This window comes from Pyxicephalus adspersus, chromosome 10 (genome assembly GCF_032062135.1).
Source record: "Pyxicephalus adspersus chromosome 10, UCB_Pads_2.0, whole genome shotgun sequence".
Lineage (NCBI taxonomy): Eukaryota > Metazoa > Chordata > Amphibia > Anura > Pyxicephalidae > Pyxicephalus > Pyxicephalus adspersus.
In genome coordinates, this window is record NC_092867.1 from 35,754,767 (window position 1) to 35,781,263 (window position 26,497).

A 26,497-nucleotide genomic window follows, 5' to 3' on the forward strand; every position below is an offset into this window, starting at 1 on the left:
TATGACTTGGTGGGAAACGCTGTTCAGGCTGGGGAAATTCTTCCATGTATAAAACTTAGTCACTGCCTATTACAATAGCTCAGTTACAAGTTGTTTTATTAACTCTAAGTCAAACCTATAAAAAATGCTGGCAGTCAGATGATATTTAAAGTGTGTGGCATCTTAAGCCCTGTGCATGCTGGGCTTTATGTCCAGAGACCTAGTAGAAACTTTAAAGGAACTATATATTTGTACAGTTAATGCAATTTGTGCTTGGATTCAGCCACATGGCCATACTTGGAAAAGATAGCTACTATGTAGCCATTACAATTAACAAACAGTTTAAGTGTTATTTGCAAAACAACAATGTAATCATTATTGTAGCAAACCTAGGTTTAAGGTTGCAAATATGGAAAACATGAATACAACCATTAATGACAAGCTAGACATTTATATTTCATTATTTAGGCATCGCCAGGTGAACAGCAATTTCCTAACGTTAATTTACATGATGTTTACGGATGCTGCTAAGCTTGACTACAAAACAAACTTGATGAAAGTATGTTCCAGGTTTTCCATATTCAGCGTGCTTCTTCGCTGACAGAATGAAATCAAACATACTGCAACTCGATTATTAATGAGAAGGCTGATAATCAAATCTGAAAGCACTTGGAAACTCTTACATTATAACCTGCCACATTGCCTACATTTCTAATTGATGATGTGGCAGAAAGCAAAGCCATATTAAACCAGCTATTGAACATTAGTAATTAAAAAATGGGGAAAGGGACATATTGCAACAAAATACCAAATAACATATTCTGCAAAAGACAGATGAGTTAAATTTAGTGCTGGAAGCACATTACAAATTTTCCCATTTTAAACAATATATTACCTCTATTAGCAAAAGAAAAGCCTATTCTGATTACTGGGACATTATCACTCACCAAGTTCATCACTGAGCACCACCTTCTGGTAAATTCATTCTGTACTGGTAACTAGGTAACTAAGGTAGACAGTGAAAAGGCAATGAAGAAATGTACTAATAAAATGGCCATAAGGCATGGCCAACCCTGACATTTTGTTACACTTCTCCAATCAAGACTAGTGATAGAGGAACTACAGCCTACATACTGAAATATTTTATGCATTTTTCAAAGTTGTATCTGCATACTAGTTAATATGAGTGTAGGGGATGTACAAAAAACAAAAAGGGCCTTCAAGCAGGTGCTCTATGTTATCATTGGCTACAACATGAGTGTTTGGCTCACTGGATTTGACGATAATCAAGGAAATGTAAATACAGTAGATGTTTACATTGGTATATAAATCAGGTTTACACACCCCATATGAAGCTCCATTTTCTGAACTTTTCGTTTTCCTACATTGCCCTTTACAATGTATTTTCAGTCAAAACTTCCACATATTCTTTCTGGCCATTGTGTCCCAATCTGCCAGCATTAGCAGAGACACAGAGTGGTATTTATTTGATGCCTGCTCCACCAAGCTGCATTCAGACTAAATCCTCCATGTGTGTTTAATAAATCACACCAGTTAGGTGGGCAGGATTAGTTTCAAGTCACCTAATGACTATATCATGAGCAGCAGCATTAAAGGGATTAATATTAATCTTGGCGTTTTTTATGAAAGGCCAGTCACTGCTTCAACAGAACAGCAGAAGGCAGAGAGAAAATGCTAAACAAGAAGGAGATCATTAGGAGAACCACTGTCCTCTTCTGAAGTCCTTTACTTCTTCCAGCAGGAGAGTACCATAAACACAGGGTCCAGACAGGCGAGTTATTGTCTGCAGGTTAGAACTTTGGAGAGATTCTCCATTTTGTTATGGAGACCACAGAGGTCTTCAGAACAAGAAGAGATATAAAAATCTGACAAGGGGTCACTTGTGCAGGTGACTGTGGACTAAAGAGGCCCTTACTTCACAGTAGAGAGATTTCCTCTTGATATACGAAATTGCAGTGAGAATGCCTAAGATACCAGTTTCAAAGTTATGATTCACACAAAAATAAAAGCTATGGTAATCAAAGTTATGGTTATATTTATTATATGTTTTCTTATCATTACACCCTAATTCATTTACAACATTTAGAAAAGCCAGCAAGATACTGTAAGCTCACTATGCAGCCGGCTCCCATGCAACAGTCTCTACTCTAGGCCTAATTAAAGAACCCAATGCTGCTTGCCATCCTATATAGAGAGCAGCAATACACTGGAGCATGCCTGTTACATGTTAATCCTGCTTGTAATTTCTGCCTGAATCTACTTGCCCTGCCATTTTATAGACTACCACATTCCCAATCTAAGTGCTCTGATGGGCAGAAAAGTTCATATGCCCAGTTTATGGCCTTCTGACAGTACTGGTCAGCCTTCAGGTAACTATCACCTAACATCAGTTACAGAGAAAGTCATCATTAACTCGTAATACCCCCTGACAGTTCTTGTCAAATGTTTAAGATAATTTTTCCTTAATGTACTACCTGTGAAATTGTAACAAGAAGGCAACCAGTTAAAAATGCAATTGCCCAACAGCACGGCATAAATCTGTCCAAAGAAAAAAAGAATACTGTAGAAAATAGTTTAACATAGTGATGAGCAGTGTTTGGCCTCTTAGCAAAGATCTCTAATAGCTATTGCTCCTCTCTGTTGAAACAACAGTTTTAATCCCATCAATGAGCAGCAGATTCCTTTATGTGCATTACATCCGCATTAATCAGAAATGTAGCCGTGCTGAAATCATGTATATACAAAACACTAGAGGCAGCTGGGAAGGTTTAGGCTACAGTTAAGTGTATTTATTTTTAACGCTGCCTTTCTTTGCTGCATTCTTACTTAACATACAGTGTGAGCGCTCCACAGAAATGTCGGAGCGCCAGACTGGGCAGCTTAAATATAGTCATACGGAAAGCTTTTGCATACGGCGGCAGAAAATATCTCTCTGGGTAAAGTGTTCTATGGATGAAAACATTCAGCATGCTGCTGTGTCCACACTCCATTCTGCACACACAAGGTCAAGCCCATCCAATCTGACTGCATCAGTGTCATGGAATGCTGAAGTACACATATTTGCCATTCAACACGAAAACGGCTTTTCAAGTTCAATCAGCTATAAATGTTGCTTTGTTTTAATTTTCCACTGAACTTCCTGGAACCTATTATCAGGCTGTCAGGGATGTATATTTAGCAATGGCAACATGGACTCTTTGCAGCTGCACCACTGCCCATGTCACCTCCAATAAACAGAAAAACAATCCCAGGGACCGGGAGTTGCTCCTAAAAGGCAAAATCTGATTTGGGTTACAGGTGAAATACTAGGAAAGTGAATAGTAAAGAAAAAAGTGGTGGTTCACATTGCTTGCAGCCTAAAGTATTCAAAACTACATTCTTTAACACATATTTAAAAAGAAATGAATGTGATTTTACACCAAATATTCATCAATTGGATGAATCATTGGGTGAATCAATCACTATCATTTAAAACACCTGGACAAATAAACCTGCAGTCAGTGCTTTACAAACAATCCCACATTTAGTGAATCAGCAGTGAATACACCACTTCCTGCTGCCTTACCTATCTGGATATTCAACGCAAACTGATCAACCTGAAATAAAAACAATAAAACTATATACACTGCCTACTCCTTCATAAATAAGCACATAGATATTCTTGTTCAAAAAAAGCAACAATTGTTAAATTATGAAAAACTAAAAGTTTTTTTTCTCCTATTAGGTGTAAACAGGTTAAGGATTCTTTATATTTTAGGGACCAAAGATTGCAACCTACCTGTGGTTATCTTGGAGGGAACATTAATTGAAAAGAAACCAATCCTCTGCAATATCACTTCCGGTATACTCCGTGTGAGAAGCCTGATGCTCCTAGTCATGTGAGATACATTTCAAAAATCCTCCCCTGGTACCTGCACGGTGTAGTGAGTGTTCATTGATGACCTGTGATTATCACATGTGATACTATTGCCCTATTAGTGCATTAAATATGCTGTAACTATTTTTTATAGGATATGTCTTACATTCAGTAATATTCATTATCCCCATGCTACTCAACCTCTTTGCGTGTCTGTCAGAGCCGAGAAATACTCAGTACTTTCAGGTATGGAGGACCACAGACTTACAAGATGCAAGAGAAAAGACAAAAATCTATGTGTTCACTTTCCCAAGACACCCTTTTACAGTAAACACATTCTTTACTACCAACTTTTTTTTTTTTTTTTTTTTTTATAACCATGGATGTGGCTATTCCAAAGGACAGGAACACCAAATAAGAATTAAGATAGCTGAATATGTTATTGATCAGTACTCAGTCCTGAATGGCCAATCACCCAAACACTGTCATGTAAACAGAGACTGAAGAACAACCCATGTAAGCTCTCCCACTGATAAACAAAGGGATTACATAGGAATTACAATCCCACAGGCAGATGTCACGCCCTAGCAGGAGTACTTACCAACTTGCTCTGCATGGAATAAATTCTGAAGCATTTAATAAGTGATACAGCAGTTTGTAAACCCAGATCATTATGTTAGTGTTATAAATCACATATTAAATATAAATACAAATCTCCAGATTCAAAAGATAAGTGAGGATTTCAATAAGGTTTTAGCAATTCTTATACCAAATAAAGTAAGCAGTGAGAAAACCAGGAAGTTTGGATGGCTTACTTCATGAAGTGGTGAGTGGCTATTAAAGCATGCTTGGAGTTATAGATTTAAAGTAGGCCATGACTATAGAAAAGTTTCTATCCACGTTACATCAATGGAGAGATACATTATTTAAAAATTCCTAATTTGCATTTAGAACATAGACATGGGAATATTTTAAAAAATGTTTATGTTAGGAAATGGCTTATAAACAACATTTCTGTTTGTAAATGAAGGGGACTGGTGCCAGCATAATGTAATATTTGTATATAAACATAATGAGATGTGTTAAACATTGAGTACAGTTGTGTTCACCCGAATGTTTACATCCAAAAGACACAAAACAAAAATTCAACACGATACAATAAAAAAGTATATATAGTTTCAAATCTGAAAGGGGAAAAAATACTAATACTAAAATTCAGAGATTTCTTCTAATCTGCATATATTTTAAGGCTGATCTGGAAATCCTAAAACTGGATGGTGAAGCCTATAATAAAGTTGTAAAAGCATGCAAAAAGCTGTGGACACCGATTTTGCATCCTGCCATTTTCACAAGCTTGTAGGTGATTGGCTTGGTACATTTTGTTATGGAAGTTTCAACAATTATAATGTATACTGAGTGTAACATATTTATGTCAATAAATATAAATACTACCCCAAAAGTACACCACTTAAAGCAGGTAATCTCAGCCTTATTCTTTTTACACATTTGTAGTCCTTCTCTGTGCTGAAAGTGATGAGTCCCATTTACCTGCACACTGTGACTTCCAAAAATTAAGCATTAGAAACTGCAGCAAGCACTTTAAACCCATTCATTTAAATGTGTTGCCAATGCACTACAAAATTGCCAGAAAAACAGAAATGCATTACAATGCATGCAAGTGCATTATGGTACAACGTAGGTTTGTTGCTTTGCCATTTACTTTGAGGCAATACAATGTACCAACATGTGTACCACTGTTATCAAATGACTAACACGAAGCAAACGGAAAATTGTAATGTAACAGTAAAAAACATTTAAGACCACGTGTAGCAGTAAAAGCTGAAGCAATATATGAAACATCTGGACACCAAGCATGCATTAGAAGCTTTAGGTATGTCCATCTCTAAACTAAACTTTAATATGTGCTCAGTTTCAACTATTTTGTCAATATTTAAAACTAAGTGATTCTTTTTCTCAATGCATAAATAGAATTTTTCCAGTATTAAAAAGTAGTTTAAACACCATGGTAAGGCACTCAGTGAAAGTCAAGGCAATGCTCTGCATTTTACTGATGGAAACTCCTCAATTTAATAAGCATTGTGTTTAATGTTCTTCAGAAAGTAGGTACTTTACAAGTGGATTGCTTAATAAAACTGTAACACCTCCATCCTTGATTGCATACAACTTGCAAAGGTTTAAACCAGAGGCAGGATAATAGGTATCAGCAGATCTCTAGGTCAAGTTCAAAATTCATAAACATTTAAAACTTCACCATTCAGAAAGTCAGATGGCAAGTTTTGTCAGAGTTGTTTGAAGCTTAAACAGGAAAGCCTTACATTACACATTTATTTTCCAGCATTACAATAAATAGTAGTATTGCAAGTCATAGGCTGGTTTGTCAAAGGGCAGCACTATAATTCAATGTTATTTTTTTCCAGAAAAGGGAAAATAATTTAAATCAAAACTATAAATATACCCAGACAAGCACCATAGTCATAATGTGCCCTGGTGCTCACATATTATATGGATGTATTTTAGTCTTCAAGAACACCAGAGAATGAAAAAACAGATCTTTATTAGATAACTGTTTTTTTTTTGCCCAGAGCATGGTGAAGAAGGTAATACATAACATTATTCTTTGCTCTGTTGGCAGCCAACCCTCCCATTCTATTGTCCAACATCCTGAATTATGGACATCAGGAATCTAACACGGATTGGGAAGATGCTTCATAGTACTGGTCTTACAGCACAGAGAAAGAGTGCAGGAGAAAGGAATAAGGTAGTAAGAACTCATTCACTAAGAAAAATGGGCAGTTAAGCCTTTGCAGTGCAGAGGGGAACCTACTGCAAGGGTAAAGTTTTTTCTTTTGCCTACAGAGTTCAGACTTAATTCTGGCAGTCTGATCTTTCAAATCAGTTCTCCGGGATTTTTCCCCCAAAAGGAAAATAGGAGAGCTGTGTGTCTGTTTAGCATACCCATGGCTCCAATGTTGCCTCCTTAGAGAAGGGTCGGCCTGTGGTAAGAACAAGCATTTTGTGTGGCTACTATTAGTTGGCACCTTGCCAGTCGCTTGGTTCCCTGTGCGCAATGCTGGTTCCTGAAGACCCAGTGTTTGCAGATTTGACTGAAATGATCACTGCTGTCTTTTTCTCCCCATTTGGCTGTCATGGGTAGACAATAAATGTAGCATCTCCCCAGAGGCAGTGGTTCAGTAGTGTGGGAAAGGTAACCATTCCGCAACCTCAGTGCCAATCTGAACACAGCCTTACTATGCCTAAGAAAGCATATCCTGCTAAAGGTAATCTTACAGCTTCCTGAAAACTGGATGACCGGTCTCTTCAATCCCCCAACTAGTTATGCAGGACACATGTACATTACACAGAAACCACTTCATTTTTCACCTGTTGTACTTGAGAAAAATGCTTAAAAAAATGCAGGGGTCATTGCTGACCTGCGCGACTGTTTTAATAGACCAGTGATTTTGATAGGACTTGGCTTATGACATGAACAAGCACATAGACAAAAGCATTACAACAATCATTTAAGAGAACAAGATCAAAAGTGGAAGTCCACATCTAAAGACTTGGGCGCAAGGGATTCTAGCCTTTTCACAAGCAAACATAGATGTTACACAAATAGATAACCTTTCACTTAAGATTAAATTTCCATACCCCCCATTAGTATTCTGAAGTGGAACATTTTTAAATCCACGCATACTTTTGATCCGGTTTACTACTATTTATAAGGTTACAATCAATTATTTCAGGAATGCAATACTAAAGCATTAGAAAAAATGGGGGAAACAAGAGATTTGATCACAGCTGTTTGTGTTGTCAAACATCCTGCCCCTTTTGGAGTTAACTATTTTGATCAAACCAATCCAATATTTAAACCAAGAACTGCTTTACCCAAAAAATAATGATAATTTTTAACCCAAAAGGTCTGGGCTGACAGGAATGTCTCTATTACTAACACTTCCTATGTCTACTTACAATGAAAACAAACAAACACCAACCAGTAGTAAGATATCACGGTGGGGGTCACGATCGAATGAATTATAGAATCACTCAACAATAAGAAAAATATTATTAAGTAACCTGGTGATTAGCATTTCTAAAACAAATACATGCAAAAGTCTCAATAAGGTGCTTGCAGTCCCTAACAAGCTGTTGCAACTAGGGGATTGACAGAAGCACGGCCACAACAAGAGAGCTGTCCAATGAAACTATGGAAAGGATTATAAAACATCTTCCAGAAGGAAATATATAAACGGAGAATGTGGCAAACGTTGTTTGTTGTTCCCGGTCAGCTGAATCTGAAAATTTTAAGCAACCCAGGCAATTGAAAAGCTGGAACAGGAAAACCGGCAGGCAGATAAAGAAAGCTATCAAGAGTCGAGACAAAAAAAACAAACAAAAACAAAGCAATATGCCAGGAAAAATTTAAAAGTAAAGCAAAAATAAAAATGAGAAGAAACAGGAATTTGACATTACAAACTGGAACAAAGTGGCTAAAGGCAATTAACAGAACAATGTATAATAAAATATATTATAGTTCCACTTTGCAAATTTGTGATCAGGCAGATCTTCCCTGCAAAAACAGACAATGAAGGCAATGTGCCTTCTTCAATAAAATATACTAAACTGCCTGATCGATGTCTCCTTCCATCAAAAATTGGCGAACTGCACGTTTGGCAGGAGTACATTAAGCTTCTGCAAGAGTGAACACAATGTCAGAGCAACTACAGACATTATTCCCACTGTACTCCAAAAAGTATTGACAAAAAGTCAAACCAGTCACTAATATATGCAGAACAGGTGGCACAGTGACCTATGTTTTTTTTTTTTTGGTTTTTAAACATAGTAGTATTACTATAATGCAAAAGGACTAGGTGATGGTTGAACAAATCGTAATGTAATTTACCAGAACAGTGTACCTTTATGTTCAGGTATTTAAAATTTGCATGGCCGCCTTAACATATATGTTGTAAAACGTCTCCTTCAAAGAATAAATGGACAGCAACAGGAACCTCCTACCACTTTTCAAGTCATTCTTAGCTTAATGTCAGCTAAATTTAGTGGCAGATTCCATTTGTTCACTGAAAGTAAATTCTTGGCCCCTGCTAGAAGTGCATTGCAAACATTGTTGTCAATCTCCAAAATGTGGCTGACCCAATCAAAATGTCACCACTTACCTGCTGCCCTGTGCTCTTAACACATGGCCTGTCAAATGGCCCTTTGACGGATAAGGTGTAGAAATGAGACCTCATGGATAGGATTTTAAGGTCTGCATGAGAGACTGACACATCAGGGTCAGCCAAAGAAAACCTGGCTGGTTGTGACTCTACAAGCACACCATCTATAAAATGACATGGGCAAAGTGAATTGTACTGTGTAGCAACAGTTGTGAGAAACCTAAACAAAGGCTGGACAGTTTGGGCCTCAACTGATGAGAGCAGCGACCTTAGACATAACTACAAGGTGAAGAGGTCCGGCTCTCTCTCCAATCAAACTACTTTATCTTTGGGAAAATGCGAGTAATAAAAACACAGTGCATACAGACTTCTATATTTAGTCACAAATATAAGCATTCTGCTCCATTTAAACAGCGCCTCAGTACTTTTTAGCACTAATGTAGTGTGTGGAAAGCAATATTTCTTTTAGACGTCTTTGAAAAGGAAGAAAACTGTTCTCGGGTCTCTCTTCTGCCTTGAACCAAGAAATATTCTACACATAGAAAAGTGGAGTAGGCATATTCAAAAAGGATGTAATGGCTTAATAATTAAGGACACAGATAGGTATGTTTTATAGAACTAAACCCATCCTTAATTATTTGTATTTATTTTAAAGTATGTGTAGAATCAGGTCTCATTTTTAAAATGTAAATAATTTTTAGTAAATCTTTTGCAAAGTTTCAGACATTCTAGCACAAACTATTTCCATTTCAGGATGATGACTCTTTCCTATGGTGTTGCAATTAGTCTGATCACAATCAGTGATGTACCCCTACGTCTACCCACTCCTTGAGTTGCCTTTCCAGCTGCCTATCAGGTATTAAATAAAGTGCATATGTCAGGATGACGATGCTGCTAACTGGAAGTAAATTGTCAGACTGAACAACCGCCGTGATCTCCTGGTAAGGAAAAGACTGACAAAAAGGTTTGCTTAAAAGAAATGCACACAGGGACTTATGAAAAACAAATTTTTGGGTTCACAGGTACATTAAATTATTACATGTTCTATACATTCCCACATAGAGTTAGGTTCATAAATATTTGGACAGATAACTTTTTTCTAATTTTGGTTCTGTACATTACCACAATTAATTTTGAATGAAACAATTCAGATGCAGTTGAACTGCATATTTCCAGCTTAAATTCAGTGGGTTGAACAAAAATTTTTTTTTACACAATAGCTTTCTTGGGGGGGGGGGGCGCTTGTATGTAGAAGATTTTTTTCAGACAGCATGCAGTTGTTGTCTGTCCAAATATTTATGGACCTAACTGTATCTGTTTTCCCCAGGCCCTTTCAGCATGGCACACCACCCCAGATAATACAGGAGCTACCACCTGCTTATGCTTCTTCCCATCCAGCTTAAAACATTTTCTGGGGTGAACACTATCAAAATCTTTTGAGAAAATGCAAAAATGTGAAGTTACTAATGAAATAGAACAGTGGTCACACTGGTTGTCACAGACCACTAAATTTACTGACTCTGGACCACACATGCATGGGGAGCCGTGTGTGCCTCAAAGGGGAAGAAACTTCCCCCCATAGTGACGTTATTATACCAAAACCCGCCCACTCCCCCATTGCAGGTCTGAGCCTGCAATGGGAAAGTTGGCAGGTTGTGTCTAGACTGTCAAAACTCGCCCACCGCCCTGAGACTGCGATTCATACAGGGGACATGATCTATGGCCGACGCGCCTCCCAGCGGAGTCCTTCTCCTGACCCCACGGGGGGGGGGAGGGGCCCACATTGGCCAGAACCGCAAACCATGTCTCCTGTATGCATCGCAGGCTCAGGCTGAAATAAGGCTGCTTTCTAATTATTGGTCACAGTAATCACTATTTCCAACACTGGGGAATTACCACTACAATGCACATTCTTAGCATGGCCAGGAAGAAACCAGAAGTGCTTCCTTATTAATAACTGACTGACTCTCTGGTATTTGATGTGCCTTGGATTTCCTTTCTGTATACAGTAAAAGCTACAAAGATATTTCATGTGAGTGGCAAAGGGAAGAACTCACAAACTTTTACCTCTTATATTTCTATATAATTTGATTAGTTTATCAGTTTCACAAGTAGCCGTGAAACTAGCAGAAACTTCCCAAGAAATGATGGAATACTTGTCTTCTGTCTATTGATTGTCTTATAAGCAATAATGCTGTCATATCAGTGTGCCTTGGGCAATGCTTTTTGTTGTGCTCCTTCCTCTAGAGGTGCACACTGTGTTAAGTAAAACATAATACACAGCACTGTACATTAAATAGGTGTTGCAAATGACAAATAAATACAGACAGTGACACAGGAGGAGAGTCCCTCCCCCGAAGAGCTTACAATCTAGAAGGCCTAAACACTAAATAAACTATTAAATTATAACTAAAAAGAAAAAAAAAAAAGACTACTTATAAAAAAGACTTTCTTCTTTAGCCAGATTGCATACACAGTGCACCTTCTGATCTCGATCAGGTATCTGCTAGCCAGTAAATCACTGTAATTTAATGCTAAACTAAAGGTAAGGCCTGTCTCTAATATATCAAGTGCAAAAGTAATCATGGATTAAAGTTAAAAACTCCTGATAATAATTAGATGAGACAGTATACACACAAAAAAGAAACACAGGGATGACAAGGGCTGCAGCCACAGTACACCAAGTGATTTAACGCATGACTGTTTAAAAAACAAACTCAGTAAGTATTGTCTGACACTAAGCAGTAACCCTTCATAAAGTCATGACATTACAGACTATAAAAACTGCAATGCCCTTTGCTCCTCGCAAGGTCTTTGTGGACAAATAGCAAATATTCTGGTTGGAGCTACAGCCCGACCAAAGAATACTTATAATACAAAAGTACATATATAGTGCAGAAGAGCAAAAAGAAGAAAAAAAATTAAGGTGAGATTTTGCTACATTACATTTTAAAAGCAAACTTATGAAAATGTGGTTTACAAAAGTCAGATGAATTTAGGCTTGTGATTGGTTGCTGTTGGTGAGCGCATACTGCCATGTTGAATAAGCCTTTGTTCAGTAGCTTGAAGAACCTTTTATTTTTATAATATGTGTTTTGCAACCTTTAGGGATTATTTAATATATCCAACAGCAAAAATGTTTAACATATCTGTATACGGTCCACACACACACACACACACACACACACTTACTATAATGAAGCTGCTAATTATACAATTAGGCTAAAGATGCAATCACAAATGACTGCTCTGGCTTATGGCTGCCAAGGTTCTGAAAACAAATTAGTATTTTCTTTGTCTGGTCACTGATTCTGCTCCTGCAGGGGGTGGTGAACCATTGTTTGGTTTATTGTAGTGATGCAGTGGCTGTAGTTTAAAAGTTTGTTTTGTGAATGTCTTACACAATGTTTCTGTCAGCACTTCAGAGACCCAGAGCTGATTAATTACACTTGTCTGGGACCCTCCAGCCACTCAGCACATTGAAATCCGCTGAAGCGGAACAACAGTTGTACCCTCTCCTCTTCAAACCAGGCCTAAGGCTGAGCTGTCAGTCCCTTTTAAAGGCCTGTTAACTGGCCAGATTTACAACCACTGACCACCAACAAGCAAATAGTGCAGTGCAAAGTCTTTTGGTTATCTGGAAATAAACACTTTATTGTTTTAAAAGGGATGATAAGATGCAAATCATCATTGTCTTTAAAGTGAGAAACTCCATGGTAATATTTGACAACCCCATAGGTTTGTAAATAAACTCACTGAAAACAAGAACTCAGGAATCTTTACAACTGCAAAAAACCAAACTGGTTGGCAGATAATATACAAAACATTGAGAAGAATTTCACTGATGCACTAAAAAATGTATGCTAGTCTGTACAGCGGATATTGCCAATTTGGTGCTTGATCGGTCGCTCCGATAATGAGACCTAAACACAATGCAAACCTTCAAACTTGCATTTCCAATAATTGGTCAATCTAACTACGAGGTGGGGATGGGATGAACCATGGGACAAATAAAGCACTCGATTGGGCTTGTTTGACCATCCTTATCATAAAACACAACTTGTGTACTTTCAATTCATATTTACCAACACATCTTTTATCTATCGACGTTTGAGCAAAATATTGGTTCCCTACATTAGTTTTGAATTGAACTTGCATCTGATCATTTTATCAGATAAAAAAATAAAGAATGGTGCAGTAAACCGAATAATGATTATTGCTATATTTTGCAGCACAAATCATGTAATGCATAATACACACACACATATTAAACACAAACACACGCGCTGCCTTCTGACTAGACAATGAAAACAGCAGAAGACCGACTGGGTTCTCTTTCTGCTTATTAGGCTCTCTCCCCATTTAGGAATTTTTTAATATTTGCTGTATAGAATACTCTTGTATTGCTCTAGGCAACAGAGGGGCACATTTCTACAATTCTGATACTTACACCACCTGCATTTAAACAAATACATTTCATGATTAACAAAGACAGTGCTACATTATTTGTGTGTTTTATATACACCTGGAGATAATCTTTGACAGAGCCTAGGTGCAGGATTCATTCAACATGTAAAGAAGATTTGAGCCTTGTAGGTTATTAGTTGGTCCAGTGTACAGATCGTACAAAATATATCTACACTAATATCTCCACTTACATAAATGTACTTTTCATATCATGCCCCCTTACCATATTACAATAGTATGATGTAACAAACATATATACCATTATTTATCCCTAATGAGTATACAGTGTAACATCTTTTAACCAGTTTTCATTGAAGAAGATTAACCCAAAGTAATAACAGGATGTCCTCAGATACACCGAGTAAACCAAAACCATTTGTTTTCCAGATACTTAGGGGGAAGTGTGTAACATACTCATAACATCCGTCTAACTTAACCCCCTTTCATAGCTCCTGTGACCAGCAGCAATAAAGGGATTAGAGAAAGCGCTGCTAAATCAGCACCCTGTCTAATACTTAAACTGGAATGCAACAAGATATCCAGACTACAAATCTTGGGGCTTCTCAGATGATCCAATAAGATCAGGTAGTTATTACATAACTTAAAATTGTGAGAAAAAGTTTGTGAACCCATACACAATTTCTTTTTAGGGCGCAAAAATGTTGTAAACGATCGAGTACATTGATGAAAAAGTATTAAAACTTCTAGAATGATGAGCGAGGGTGATGGAGCCAGGTAGTCAAATCAGGGAGTTTTGTCCCATGAAAGTCACATTTGGGTGTGATCTGCCCACCATAGTAAAAAATAAATACATTGATGGTAGAAGTGACAGGAAAAGTAGTAACAATAAAATGTTACCAGCCCTTTATAGACAAAAAAAAAAAAAAGTCGTTGAAGTGCGATATTGCCCAATCATAAAAGGTTTAGAGGAATCCTGAAGCCAAAAAACAATTATCAGTGCAAAAAATGAAACATTTCAAAATAAGGCAGAGCCACAATCAATCTGTAATAAGGCAAATATTGCCCAAGTATTGCCATAAAGTGCCCAGGAGTGGTTACAGACAGAGGTTTTAACCATTAGTCTAAACCTGGCCTAAGGCAGGTGGTTAAAGAGTGGGTAGCTGATAACCCTGGATAATCCCCAATAATCTATTGAAATATCAAAGGTTTATACCCACTGTAAAACATAGGGTGTGATTTATTAAAGCTCTCCAAGGCTGGAGAAGATACACTTTATCAGTGAACCTGGTTGACTCAGCAAACCTGGAATGGATCTGGTCCAAGACTGAAAACATTTGCTAACAAATAGCAAATTACTTTTAAGAAAGTTATTGCAGGTGTGCTGGATCACCCAGGTTCACCATTAAAAGTGTATCTTCTCCAGTCTTGGGAGAGCTTTAATTAAGCAGGCTCGCAGTGGGCACAACATGTTCTACCTGGATAAAGAGATTAGGGAGATCGATCTGAAACATACAAGACGAGGCACACAACATGACAAATTTACAAAACATAAAATCAAAGCAACAACAGACTGTTTCAAACCAAAAAAGGTTTATATTTTAGTACGACAAAATATACGCCACAATACAGAAAACGCAAACTGGAACCCCGCAGACCTTTGCCGCAATATATTAGTTGTTGAAAGTAAGCTTTACTGAGCTAGTCTACAAATAGAACAGTGTCATATGGATTGAGACCACTATACCCCCCCCCCTATCCAAACTGATTCATATCCAGGCTGAAAAAGAAAGGTGACGAGTAACGTTTTCGTGCAAGTGTTCACTGCAGTGATATACTACATTTCCACCAATACTTCTGGGTGCAAGCTACCAGAACTGCTAAATATAAATTTACTGGCTCCACATTGGGAATATCAGTTTGCTTACAGACAACTAGGTTTCTAAGAAGACGAAACGTCTCAAAGTATTTGGGATGAATGAAACTTAAACCTCATTTAGTTACCCATGGGTATTTGCTTCATAGGTATGAGACTGTTATGCCTGAAATTTATCTAGGATTTCCATGGAATCATTGGGTACACTATGCATGTATGACACAAGCTCTTGTACACAGATGATCATTTTCAAGGTATAGATCACAAATACACAGATACAGCAAGGCAAAAACACAGAAAGCACAATCTTCAAATGGGAAAAAATATGAGCATTAACAAAACCAGTGTGTTTATTAATAATAATAATAAAAAAAAAGTGCAAGTATGTATTTATATTTATTGTGGTGCGATAGCCAACTTGTGCTTATGCACTATTTTGTTCCATTAAGTGCTGTAGTGGAATGTCCTTATCCATGTAGTACTATCCATTCCCAGCCAACCCAATAAAAGCCAAATTAACCAAACACAACCTAAAGCTGCGTACACACTTGCAATTTTTGTCGTTGGAAAGGATCTTTCACGATCCTTTCCAACGACAAGGGAGTGCACGATGCATGAACGGTGCTGTACATACAGCACCGTTCATGCTCTATGGAGAGGGGAGGGGGGAGAGCGACGGAGCGGCACCCTGCTGCGTGCTATCCCCTTCCCTTTCATTACGATCGGCTGTCGTCCATCGTCCGTGGATCCGGCAGGTCGGTCGTCCGGACGATGGACGACACCAACTGTACACACGGAAGATTTTCGCCCGATAATTGGCCGATGCCGATTATCGGGCGATAAAAATCTGCCGTGTGTACGTAGCTTAAGGGAGCTGGCACTACTATGTTTTGCAGGCAAGTGTCCTGAGTCACCATTTGTTGGTCTTCCATGAAAGTTAAACATGCAGACAATGAAGTCCTGGGGCATCTGAAATACACATATTTGTTTTGATTTAGTGATAAATTGTGGAGTCTGTTCATAAATGGTTTTCACACAGGATTTATACAAATTTTACCTTGGATTAACACTTAAAATTATGACTACACTGTTTCCATATTTCTGTACTGCCCAAAGCCTTTTCAAAGCGAACAGATATCTTCTAAGATATGGAAAAGCCAGGATAAAAGATGACTTCCCCCACCATGACCTTTTACAAGTCACTATTTTCAGTCCTGTAGAGACACAGTTTCTGTCCAATGATAAAGATATCTTTAATTAAACCTCCTGAAGACTTAGAAATACTGTACAAAACTTAGATTTTTAATAAGTCAAAAGACTGCAGCTGAACAGCTAACAATTTCTTGTTCTTCTGAATCCCATGGGTTTCCTTTATACCAAGGAATATAAATGAAGGGATTTAGAAGATTCCTCTGCTCCTCTAAACATACATTCTACTATATGCACACATGTAAGTATGTACAGAAGCATGCAAAGGTTCAGGAGAAAAGAAAAAAATATATAAATATTAGTCTGAAAACCCTGAAAGTCTTGTCTTGCACATTTCAACAAAATATTTAAAATTAGCATTCACTTGATCCCAGCATACCTATTGCAGAGCCCTGTTGTGTACTCAGTCAAACAAATCCCTCTGAATAATACAGCTGGGACTAGATTCTGGTCTATGAAGGATTACAATTCTACAGCTCAGGAGGCCTTCTTCACATTTTTCTTTACTTTTAGATAACTAAATAAGGAGAAAAGTTTTAACCATTTATGGTGCACCAAACGAAACCCCCGATGGGAGGCATGTTGGTTGTGTAAGAACAGTTGGCATTCTGTAGTTGCTCTTTTACCCCAACCCGCTCCTCCCCCAATCATCTATTCCACAGAACTGTGATGGGGCGAGTTGGCCGCCATATAAAATGAGATCTAAGCATCATTGGCTAACTCCTGTTCCTAGACTTAAGCTGATGTCATCAGTAGACAAGAAATCTGATGAAGTATGACCCTAATAAAGTTATTCTCCCAAAAAGGATAAAGGAACAAAAATGCCAGAAACCTCCATGTAGGAATGGTTCTTTTGTGTCTAATCAGTACCTGTATGAGAAAATGTACATTTTATTTTTAACCAATAGTTTTATCTCCAACTAATTAGGTATGGCTATTTAATATGAAGAAGAGAGGAAGAACAAGGCTTTTATGGCCACAGTGTTGATTATAAAGGAATTTTATAATTTACTAGACAGAAGTGGCTCTGGTGAAACCGACATCAATCTATCAATGCTTTATTTCAATCTTTTTCTAAAGATTGCACATATTCTGTTCTGACAAAAATCCACTATCCTAGAGGTATATTATTTTTCAGTGAGAATTTATAACAATCTTCTGCAGTAAAATTCCTTTACTGCTGTAAACTTGTAGTTTAAATTTTATTTACAGGTTATCAGGATTATCCTATTTACAATGTTAACATTATCATATTTTCTTTTTTCTAAGTGCACTCTTTTTTTAGAATCTGGCAAGTAGAAACCTGGTGCTCCAAAAGCTTACAATGGTAAGTAGCCATTAAAAAAGGTATTAGTTTGAGTAAACATTTTGCTTTCTCTGCTTTGTGTAAAAAAAAGAGTAAAAAGAGGAGATGGGAAGTTACTTAAAAGAAGCTAAAACCCCTTGAAATAACATCCCCACGTCCGTCCCTTGAATAATTCACAAACCTAACTATCACTGGGCTTCTGCTATATTTGATCATCTCCCATCTCTGCCCATGACGGAACTCCAGCTGCAATAGCTACTTCACATATGTCTCTGTCAATCATCTTTGTAAGACAGAAGAATTTCAACAAAGAACCGCTCCTACAGAACACTTCTGCATATTGACACTGCATAGAGTAATATAGCAAAACAGGTCACACAGCTGAGTATTTAGCAACTTAACAGTTAATCACAGTTATCTGTTCACTAGAAATGTTTTGTTCTAAACAACTACAGATTTACAGACAACACAATACACATTTGCAAGAAAATAAAACACAATACACACTATATACATAAAAAAGTCATTTTGGCTTTTGGAAAAATCTATTTTCATTGCTGCTTCAATTAATAAATTGAACAATATGAACTTCCTTTGGTGATATCTCCATTTTCAATGAAGAGAGCCAGTCAGTATGTTAGGATTCTGCCTGCTCCAATCTCTATAAACCATCTTCATGATAGGCTTTAAGGCATGTGGAGCCCTCTGAAGAATACTTGGGAGCTATAGTTTCCTATCATGAAGTTAAAAATATCTGGGACTAAGAAGTTTTGTCCTTACATCTTGAGGCAAACTGTTTCTCTCCATTAGCCTATCGGTATGTGAGAACAAGACTGCAAGTCCGATTCTCAGCAGCCATGATTCATATACGTTGCACTTTACAACAAAACATGTCACACTAGGAAGCTAGGAAGGTGCTACAAACTGGGATCAACCTTTACAAGGACAATGGACTTGACCCTAATGTCCTAACTATTCTTTTGCCATGCTAGGTCCCAGGTTTCAACCTAGGACAGGATACTATCTGCATGGAGTTTGCAGGTTCTCCCCGTACTCCGGTTTTCCCCCAAATTCCAAAAACATGCAGTTAGGTTAATTGGCTTCCCTGAAAAATTGACCTTGACTGTTTTAAAGACATATGGCTGCTGTAGGGACATATACATATACATTTAATATCTACATGTTCTAATAATATTATAACATTAAAATAAAATTTTTATTTTATTTTAGCAGTAAAATTTACATTATTAATTCCCAAGAAGCCAAAAGACAGGACTCCTGCTTAGTGTGATCACAAGAATGTGAGCCAGCCACCAACTTATGCTGATGAAGTGCAGAGTTTACCCAAATATTGGGGCTCCCACAGTACACTACCACTAGGTATAAAGTATGTTGTACAGACAGGTTTTAGTGTTTTCCATTTAGGGGATATATTAGTTTGTAACATTTGGTGCCGTCTCTAATTTAATGTATAAAGCTACAAGTAGGCAAAATGTTACCGGTATAGAATATCTGTTACCTAGCCTTTCATTTAAGCCATCACACAAATGTTACTTAATTCCAAGGGTTGGGCTGAGAAGGGTAACTAACAAAAAACGTGTAGCTTGTACACAAAGAGCTCATCCACTGTCTAATCACTGTGAGCTTGACACAGTGCTCTGCTTTTGAGACCTCTAAGCTAATATTGATCACAGAGAATGCTGTATCAATAAAAGCTAATGAAAGACTAAAAGGTAAATATCACGTTTATGAACCAGCTGAATTCTACAGTTCTGTCTTACGCACAAAGCAAATCTGTAATTGATACAACCAGCAAAAGGTGTAATGTTGCGGAGCTCATTTTGCTGTAGCCAAAATCTCACACTAAAAACTTGTGCTTCCTGAAAAAAAAAAAAAAATATATATATATATATATTTATTTATTTATTTTTTTAAGATGAAAACAACCTAAAGACAGAAGTGTTTATATAGAGTAACTTTGCTATAGATAGAAAAGCTGATAAGAAAATAAAGATAGAAAATAAATAAGTGATACATTCAGAAAATTGGAAGAACTGATTGGGGGTATATATTCTTGTCAAATTAGATGGTTCCGGTTTGTACTAGAATAGCAGCAATGTTTTACAAGTCAGTGCTCAGTAACCTCCTTCCTACACCCTAATGTGAGCAAATAAGTCTGCATGGGTGGGGGGTGGTAAGAAAAGGCAGACCTGAAAAGGATGAATACACTTTAAATTTAAGACAGCTCGAAAAAGAAGGATACTGGAAAACCGTGGGGTTTAATTACCTAAGCAGCTAGGTGCCGATTATGAGATTCAGGTTTGGCATTACAGCCAATTTGGGTAGGCTATGTCGCTCTAAAATAATTTGGAAAGAAAACACAATTTTATTATTGAAATATCCTAAATAAAAGGGAAAAACATCTTCTGTTCAGAAATAAAAGAAGACTGTGGCAATTCTTTTCTCTAAGCATTGTAAATTAACAGAAAGCAGGAAACAGATGGCTTACATCAACAGCAATTCCAAGTCCTGTTTCTATAAGCAAAAAATCTTCAGATAAGTGGAAGGGTGATTTATGGAAAGTTTTAAAATAATGGAGAAATTATCAAGCAGTCCTTAGAAAGCTATATTATGGGGTCTTCTCCATTCCAGAGGTAAAGCAGAATGCTCTAATTCTAACACACTCTACACATACAAGAGGCTGATTAATTACTTGCAATTTAATGGGTAAGTGTTAATCATGTATAGCTTAATGTCAAAGCAAAGCAAGTTCAATATGAAGTGTGATTAACACAATGTGCAGCGTAAAAGATGGTGAAAACAAAACACTGGGAAGAGGATGGACATATAAGTTAACATCTGGCAGTGGGTACTGTCAAAATCACAATCTATTACACTGAACGTAGTTTACATTATAATATTTCTTCCCTGTTCCCACACACAGAACGTGAGAGGAAGTCATGGAGTGTTGTATGAAAGGAGGGGTGTTTAAAATTAATAGCAATGAGAGTATACAGCGACATGAACATTCACAGCAGTGTTGTGTAACTGGTATCACAAATGTGTGAAAAGAGGTACAAATGTGGTGCATGTCTGCCAAGTATCAAGGCTAGAACCACATACAACTCTAAAAAGACTGTATTTCTTATTAGAGAATGGTAAAACATAGTATCTATTTTACACTGTTTTGCAGGGGCACCAAACTTGAGATCTCTGCTCTTTGTTTCTGTCTGTACCACATATATTAGTCAACTCTGTGTTGAATTTTCTTACTCTATAGCTTATGTATATATTTTGTTACTGTGGCAAACTGATGACCAACGTCAACAGACTGCTGTATACGTGACATTTCAACGCAAGACAAACTGTCAAGCTCACCAGACGTATATACGAAGACTAAGGCTTCATACACACCTTAAATTTTTGTCACTGGAAACAATTTTTCATGACCTTTTACAGTGACAGATACTACACACAGCACCCATTCGGTTTCATGGAGAGGGAAGGAAGAGCAAGCAGCACCCAGCAGTCTTTCCCTATCATCATTCATTGATCTTCAGCGAGGGATCCATCAACATCATCAGGCAATCGTTGTACACATGTCAAATTCTTGCCCAATGATATTTATCTGACCTGTGTATGTTGCCTGAGTAGGACAGCAAATTAGTGCTGCTGTGGTCAGTATGGATTTTGGTTATCTCATTGGGACTTCCCTATAGGATGAAGGGTTTACACACAATATACTTCCAGTCCCATAGATAGACTGTTGCTGTCCTGCATCATCCATGAGAAGATAATAGTCTCTGCCCCCACTACTCAGAGCCAAGGGAGGCAGGGTGGCCACGTGCATAACTAACTGATATAATAAAATAAAGCTTTTTCAGTCAACATAATGGATCAGGCCCTTTTCTAATTACCCATTATATCAAAAATGTAGAAATTTTTAGGCATGGGCGGTTTGCCAAGAGTCAAAAAGATTATAAGTACAAAAGGAATACGTGATAGAAAATTATAATATGTAAACAAGCCAGCAAATGTTTCTGTATATAGCACGTCTTCAGAGTAATCACGCTAATAGAAATAGTTGTCTGTTGCTGTGTAATGCATTGTAACACAAGTTATCCCACCATTATTTATCATGTTATATTTAATATCTAGACGGACCTCTTGTCATCCCCAGTAGGGTATAGCAACACCATGTTTTCAAACAGGGATTCAACTAATGGATGATTACATGTTTATTAAACCCTTAATACATTTGAAAATTCAGCTACTCTTCATACTCGTTCATATGATCCATCTCAAATATCTGAAGATCTGTTTCTGCTCCAAGCAACTACAGTCAGAAAAACAGCTGTCTTGTACAGTGCTGAAAGGCAGCTATGTCGTTTACCATAACACAGTTTGCCACGATACAGGAATTCAGAAAGCCAAGACGTCACCCTTCACCAGGAGAATGATCTGAAAGGACTGGAGAGTGACCTGTGCAATTTATAGAGGAAGCCAAGTAGAACATTTTACACTTGTCAAAGGGGACGATGCTACTACTCCGCTGCCTGAACATTTTCATCCTCAAGATTTTATTTTAACTTACACAGGGATATGATTTCTATTAATGATTATGCAGTGCCTACACAGCAAAGAAAGAGACTGTAACAATGTTTTCAAAAATGAAAAAAATCCAGTGAAGCCTCCTATTGTGTATTACTTTCCCCACCTCTTCGATTGTAAGCTCCTTTTAACAAGGTCCTCTCCTTCCCCTGCATCATTGTTTGTATCCATCTGTTTTTTGCAACCGTATTATTTACACAGCCCTGAGTAATATGTTGACGCTTCATAATTAAAGTTTAATAGCAATTACCCCATGAAAGGTCTCATTAGCCATTTCCAATTCTTTTTCTAAAAAATGTCTGTTCCCGGGCTAAACAAAAACAAATAGATGAAGTTGAAACTCCCAAACTACATACTTTCAAGATCACCGACTCAATAAATTACAGTGTGTAGTTGTAATGCAACACCAGCAAAACCTTTCATAGTTGCCTCTATGTATAAAGGAGGAAAGATATTACTACCTGCTGGGCACTGCTGTAGGAACACTCGATGAATGCTGTTAGGTTAATGCTGTTAGGTCAGTCATGACCCAAGCTCTCCTCCTCCAAAGTTATTTTGTCATTCAATTTAATGGAGCTTCAATTCCAAGACAAGAAAAAACACTAAACACATATGTAAAGCACCTAAAAAAAAACAAAAACATTTTTCCCCCTTTTGAAGCAATAGTATTAGAGTTACACATCTGTTAGGTTTATATTGTGGTCTGTGTCCCAGTTGTTACAGAGCAAAAAATGTTCCCCACAAATACTATCAAAGAATAATATCAAAGAATGGGTTTTGGTTTTGTGTTTTAAGTTATTACCATTTTATAGGCTATAAAGAGAAAACAAATGGTTAATATACAGACCGTAAGAGAATGGGCAAGCAATCCACTGAAACAACACCTAACATTTACATTATTTCTCTGTGCTCATTATGCAGCTTTTGGTTAAATAATGAACAAAATGTATTACAGACGCTGAAGAGAATCCCAAAATTATAAATCAACCCTAAAAGCCCAAAGGAACGGAAAGAGAGAAGAAGGATAATATTGACAATTCTAAAGGGCACAGAATGACTGTGGCTGTTCTGGCTCCACCTGATCAAATATGCAATATGCTCAGATTGGGAAGGGTTGGTACTGAACGAAGCTAATCAGAACATTGTAAGCTGCATCATAATGGATTTAAAAACAAATAATTTAGGAACATCAACTATAAAAGGTGTTATTAGGAAATATATTCTGTTCTTTTTCAGTGACTAAAGTATTTTACATGTAATTATCTATTATTGAATGCTGAAAGCAAATGTTACAGCTGTGTGCCTGAGGAGGTTATATGTCCTTACTGGATAAAAACAAGGTTTCCACCTAAAAAGTCCTAGCTTTGTCATTCAAAGCTTGAAGCCACTTCTTGCCCTTCCAAAGTTTCTTCTGTAACTTGAAGCAATATCAAAAGCTGCATAATTTCAAGACAAACTAGCGGAGAAAAGGTGTTTTCTTCTATAATGTGTAATGTATGTGTAAATGTGTGTTTAGTTTTAAAAACAGATGGGTTAGACCCCCATTTTTTATTGAGTCATGGAGATTATATGGAGATCCAATTACAAGCATAGTGGGCAGATCCACTTCAGATGAATTGTGTTTTGCTGTTCTGATTGCAGAGTGGGAGTGTGGTTATCCACATGACAAAAAGGAGATCAATTTTTGATGCATCCAACTTTATTTTCAATCACTACTTACCAACACTTCCAATCAGAATCCCAAATATCTGATTCAATTTACATACACTTTTAATGATGCATTTAAACTTATATGTTGCTATAACTCACATACCTTGGCCCCATGTCATTGGCATTCATTTTCTCACACACATGATAATAGACACAAAAATATAGTAATAATCACACATTTTCTTTAATGCAATAACACAACTGCAAAAGGTATCCATGATACTTATATGTGCACTGGTGCCATGTGTTGCAGTGTTTGCATAAAGTGAAATAAAACAAAATAATTTACATAGCAATGCTGCCAGCTCAGCTCCCAGAGTACAGTAGAGCAGGTGCAGCTTCCACAAGGAATACTCTGACCTTTTCTAAACCCACCTGCTCCCCTAAACCTGCTCTCTCATCACACGACAACAAGAAGGAAAAAAATAAAGAAGGACTGGTCAAGTGATTATAAAACCTGTGCTCATAGAAAACCAGCCACACCTATAAAAAATTATATGGGATTATGTTTTGACACAAAAAAAATACCAGCTTATATTGGAATTGTAATGCAATGTAGATTTCTGTTTATGAATGAGACAAGCCTAATCCTGCCTTACACAAGTATATGAAGGGCTGGATTTCCCACAAATGGCCAGTGGACTATGGCCACTAGAGTTGACATTTGAGCCCTTGGTACTGGTGTCATCACAGACTAGGCGTAAAGGTAAAATAGTAAAGGGGGGGAATATACTAGGGGTGTAAGAGTATAGAACATATAGACTAGATAGTCTATAATCCATATTTATTACACCTAAGAGTGCTTGCACCCACATCCTGTACAGAGATCCCAGTTCTTTCCACAGCCTCCCAAACATCTATCTTAACTAAGTGTATAGGTAGTTGCACATATACATTTGTTTTAGCGTATACTTTTATAACTAACTTCTAGATTACACAATTGGTGTTGAAAAGAATATTGTAGTATTTTCAACTAACTATTCAAGTTACCCATAGTTTTTGGTAGGTCATATTTGTGTAGTGTAGGATTTTATATAGGAGTTTTAAGCCCTCATAAAGATGATCAAATCCGATCTATGATTAAATCCAACAATATTTTTTTCTGGAGAGATCTGCTATGTAAGGAGTAAAGCTGCTTTAAGTTAGGATCTTCTCAAACAGTAGTAAAATTTGACAGCTTATTTACTTAGTTCAGTCTGTCTGCATTATGACCAGGCAGAAATGGTATCTTCTAGTGACATGTTTTTGTAACAAAGAAAAAATTAATAAAAAATTTGCATCAAAAACACATCGCTGGGGCACATTACACTGTCTGAGAACCTGCAAACTTATGTGCATGAGCATTGCCACATGCCACCAAAGACTCCAGTCATAGGGCTAACCTTTAATTGTGTGCAAGATATGTTCTTGACATTTAATGGGTTAAAACATGCTCATTTTAAAATTTTTCCGCCAGCTCTGCTATGTAAAAGTGATCCGAACAGCTGTAACACCAGATAATTATTTCTACAGCTAGCCAAAGGCCCCGACTCCTCACCACCACGGTTTGCAGGCTAATCTACCGGTTTTAGAAAATTGGATAACATTGAGAATGCCTATGGTTTCCCAAAAATGGGATAAATACTCACGCTTGATATTATTCAATACTTCTTTAAGTTGACTAAAGCTGTGCAGCAAAGGGTCCTGTTCCTCATCCTAAAAAATAAGAAACAATTATTCTAACAGCAGTTTATAAAAACAAAACGAATATATATTGTTGACAAAGGCATATTTAAAAATGCATTAAGTGGTGTCCGATTTCAAAATAATTGTGAGCAACAGCTATGAACCCCACCATGTCTGGTGTTTCTTTGGGAAACCTGGTTCACTGAGACCTAAAGAGGCAGCCACAGCTCTGACCAGCAATGGTGTACCAATCACAATTAAAGCTGAATTGATAAACCATTGTCCAATGACAGGTTGGGGGCAGGGAGACAACAAAGCCGTATTGCTTAACCGCAAAAGAGAAAGACCAGGTCATGTCCCCAGCCTGGCTCTTCATATCTCACAACTGCAAAAAACAAACAAACCAATCCATTTTTATGGAAAATTCACATGTGTGTTTACTAGCTTTGTTTTATCAATCTGCCTGGAGTATGGCTTTAAATTACAGTTATTGCACCATAAAGAATATGGAACCACTGATATCATGCTCTCTTCTCACATGTGTACTCCCTCCTCCCTGTATGTTGTTTGCATGCAGTGCTTTCATTTACTTCTACTATGAAATCTGTAAATAATAGATATTAACCACCTGAGCGTTACACTGA

At 37.3% G+C, this 26,497-nt stretch overlaps 1 protein-coding gene across 9 annotated transcripts in view; it reads right to left on the bottom strand.

Annotated features, from left to right (window-relative positions):
* GBF1 (golgi brefeldin A resistant guanine nucleotide exchange factor 1) overlaps nt 1-26,497 on the bottom strand; it is a 98,628-nt gene that overhangs the window by 62,075 nt on the left and 10,056 nt on the right. For all 9 annotated transcript variants that reach the window (XM_072424453.1, XM_072424452.1, XM_072424457.1 and 6 more), the window contains exon 3: nt 25,817-25,883. In XM_072424453.1, coding sequence (XP_072280554.1) covers nt 25,817-25,883 — 67 coding nt within the window. The remainder of the gene's footprint in view (nt 1-25,816; nt 25,884-26,497) is intronic.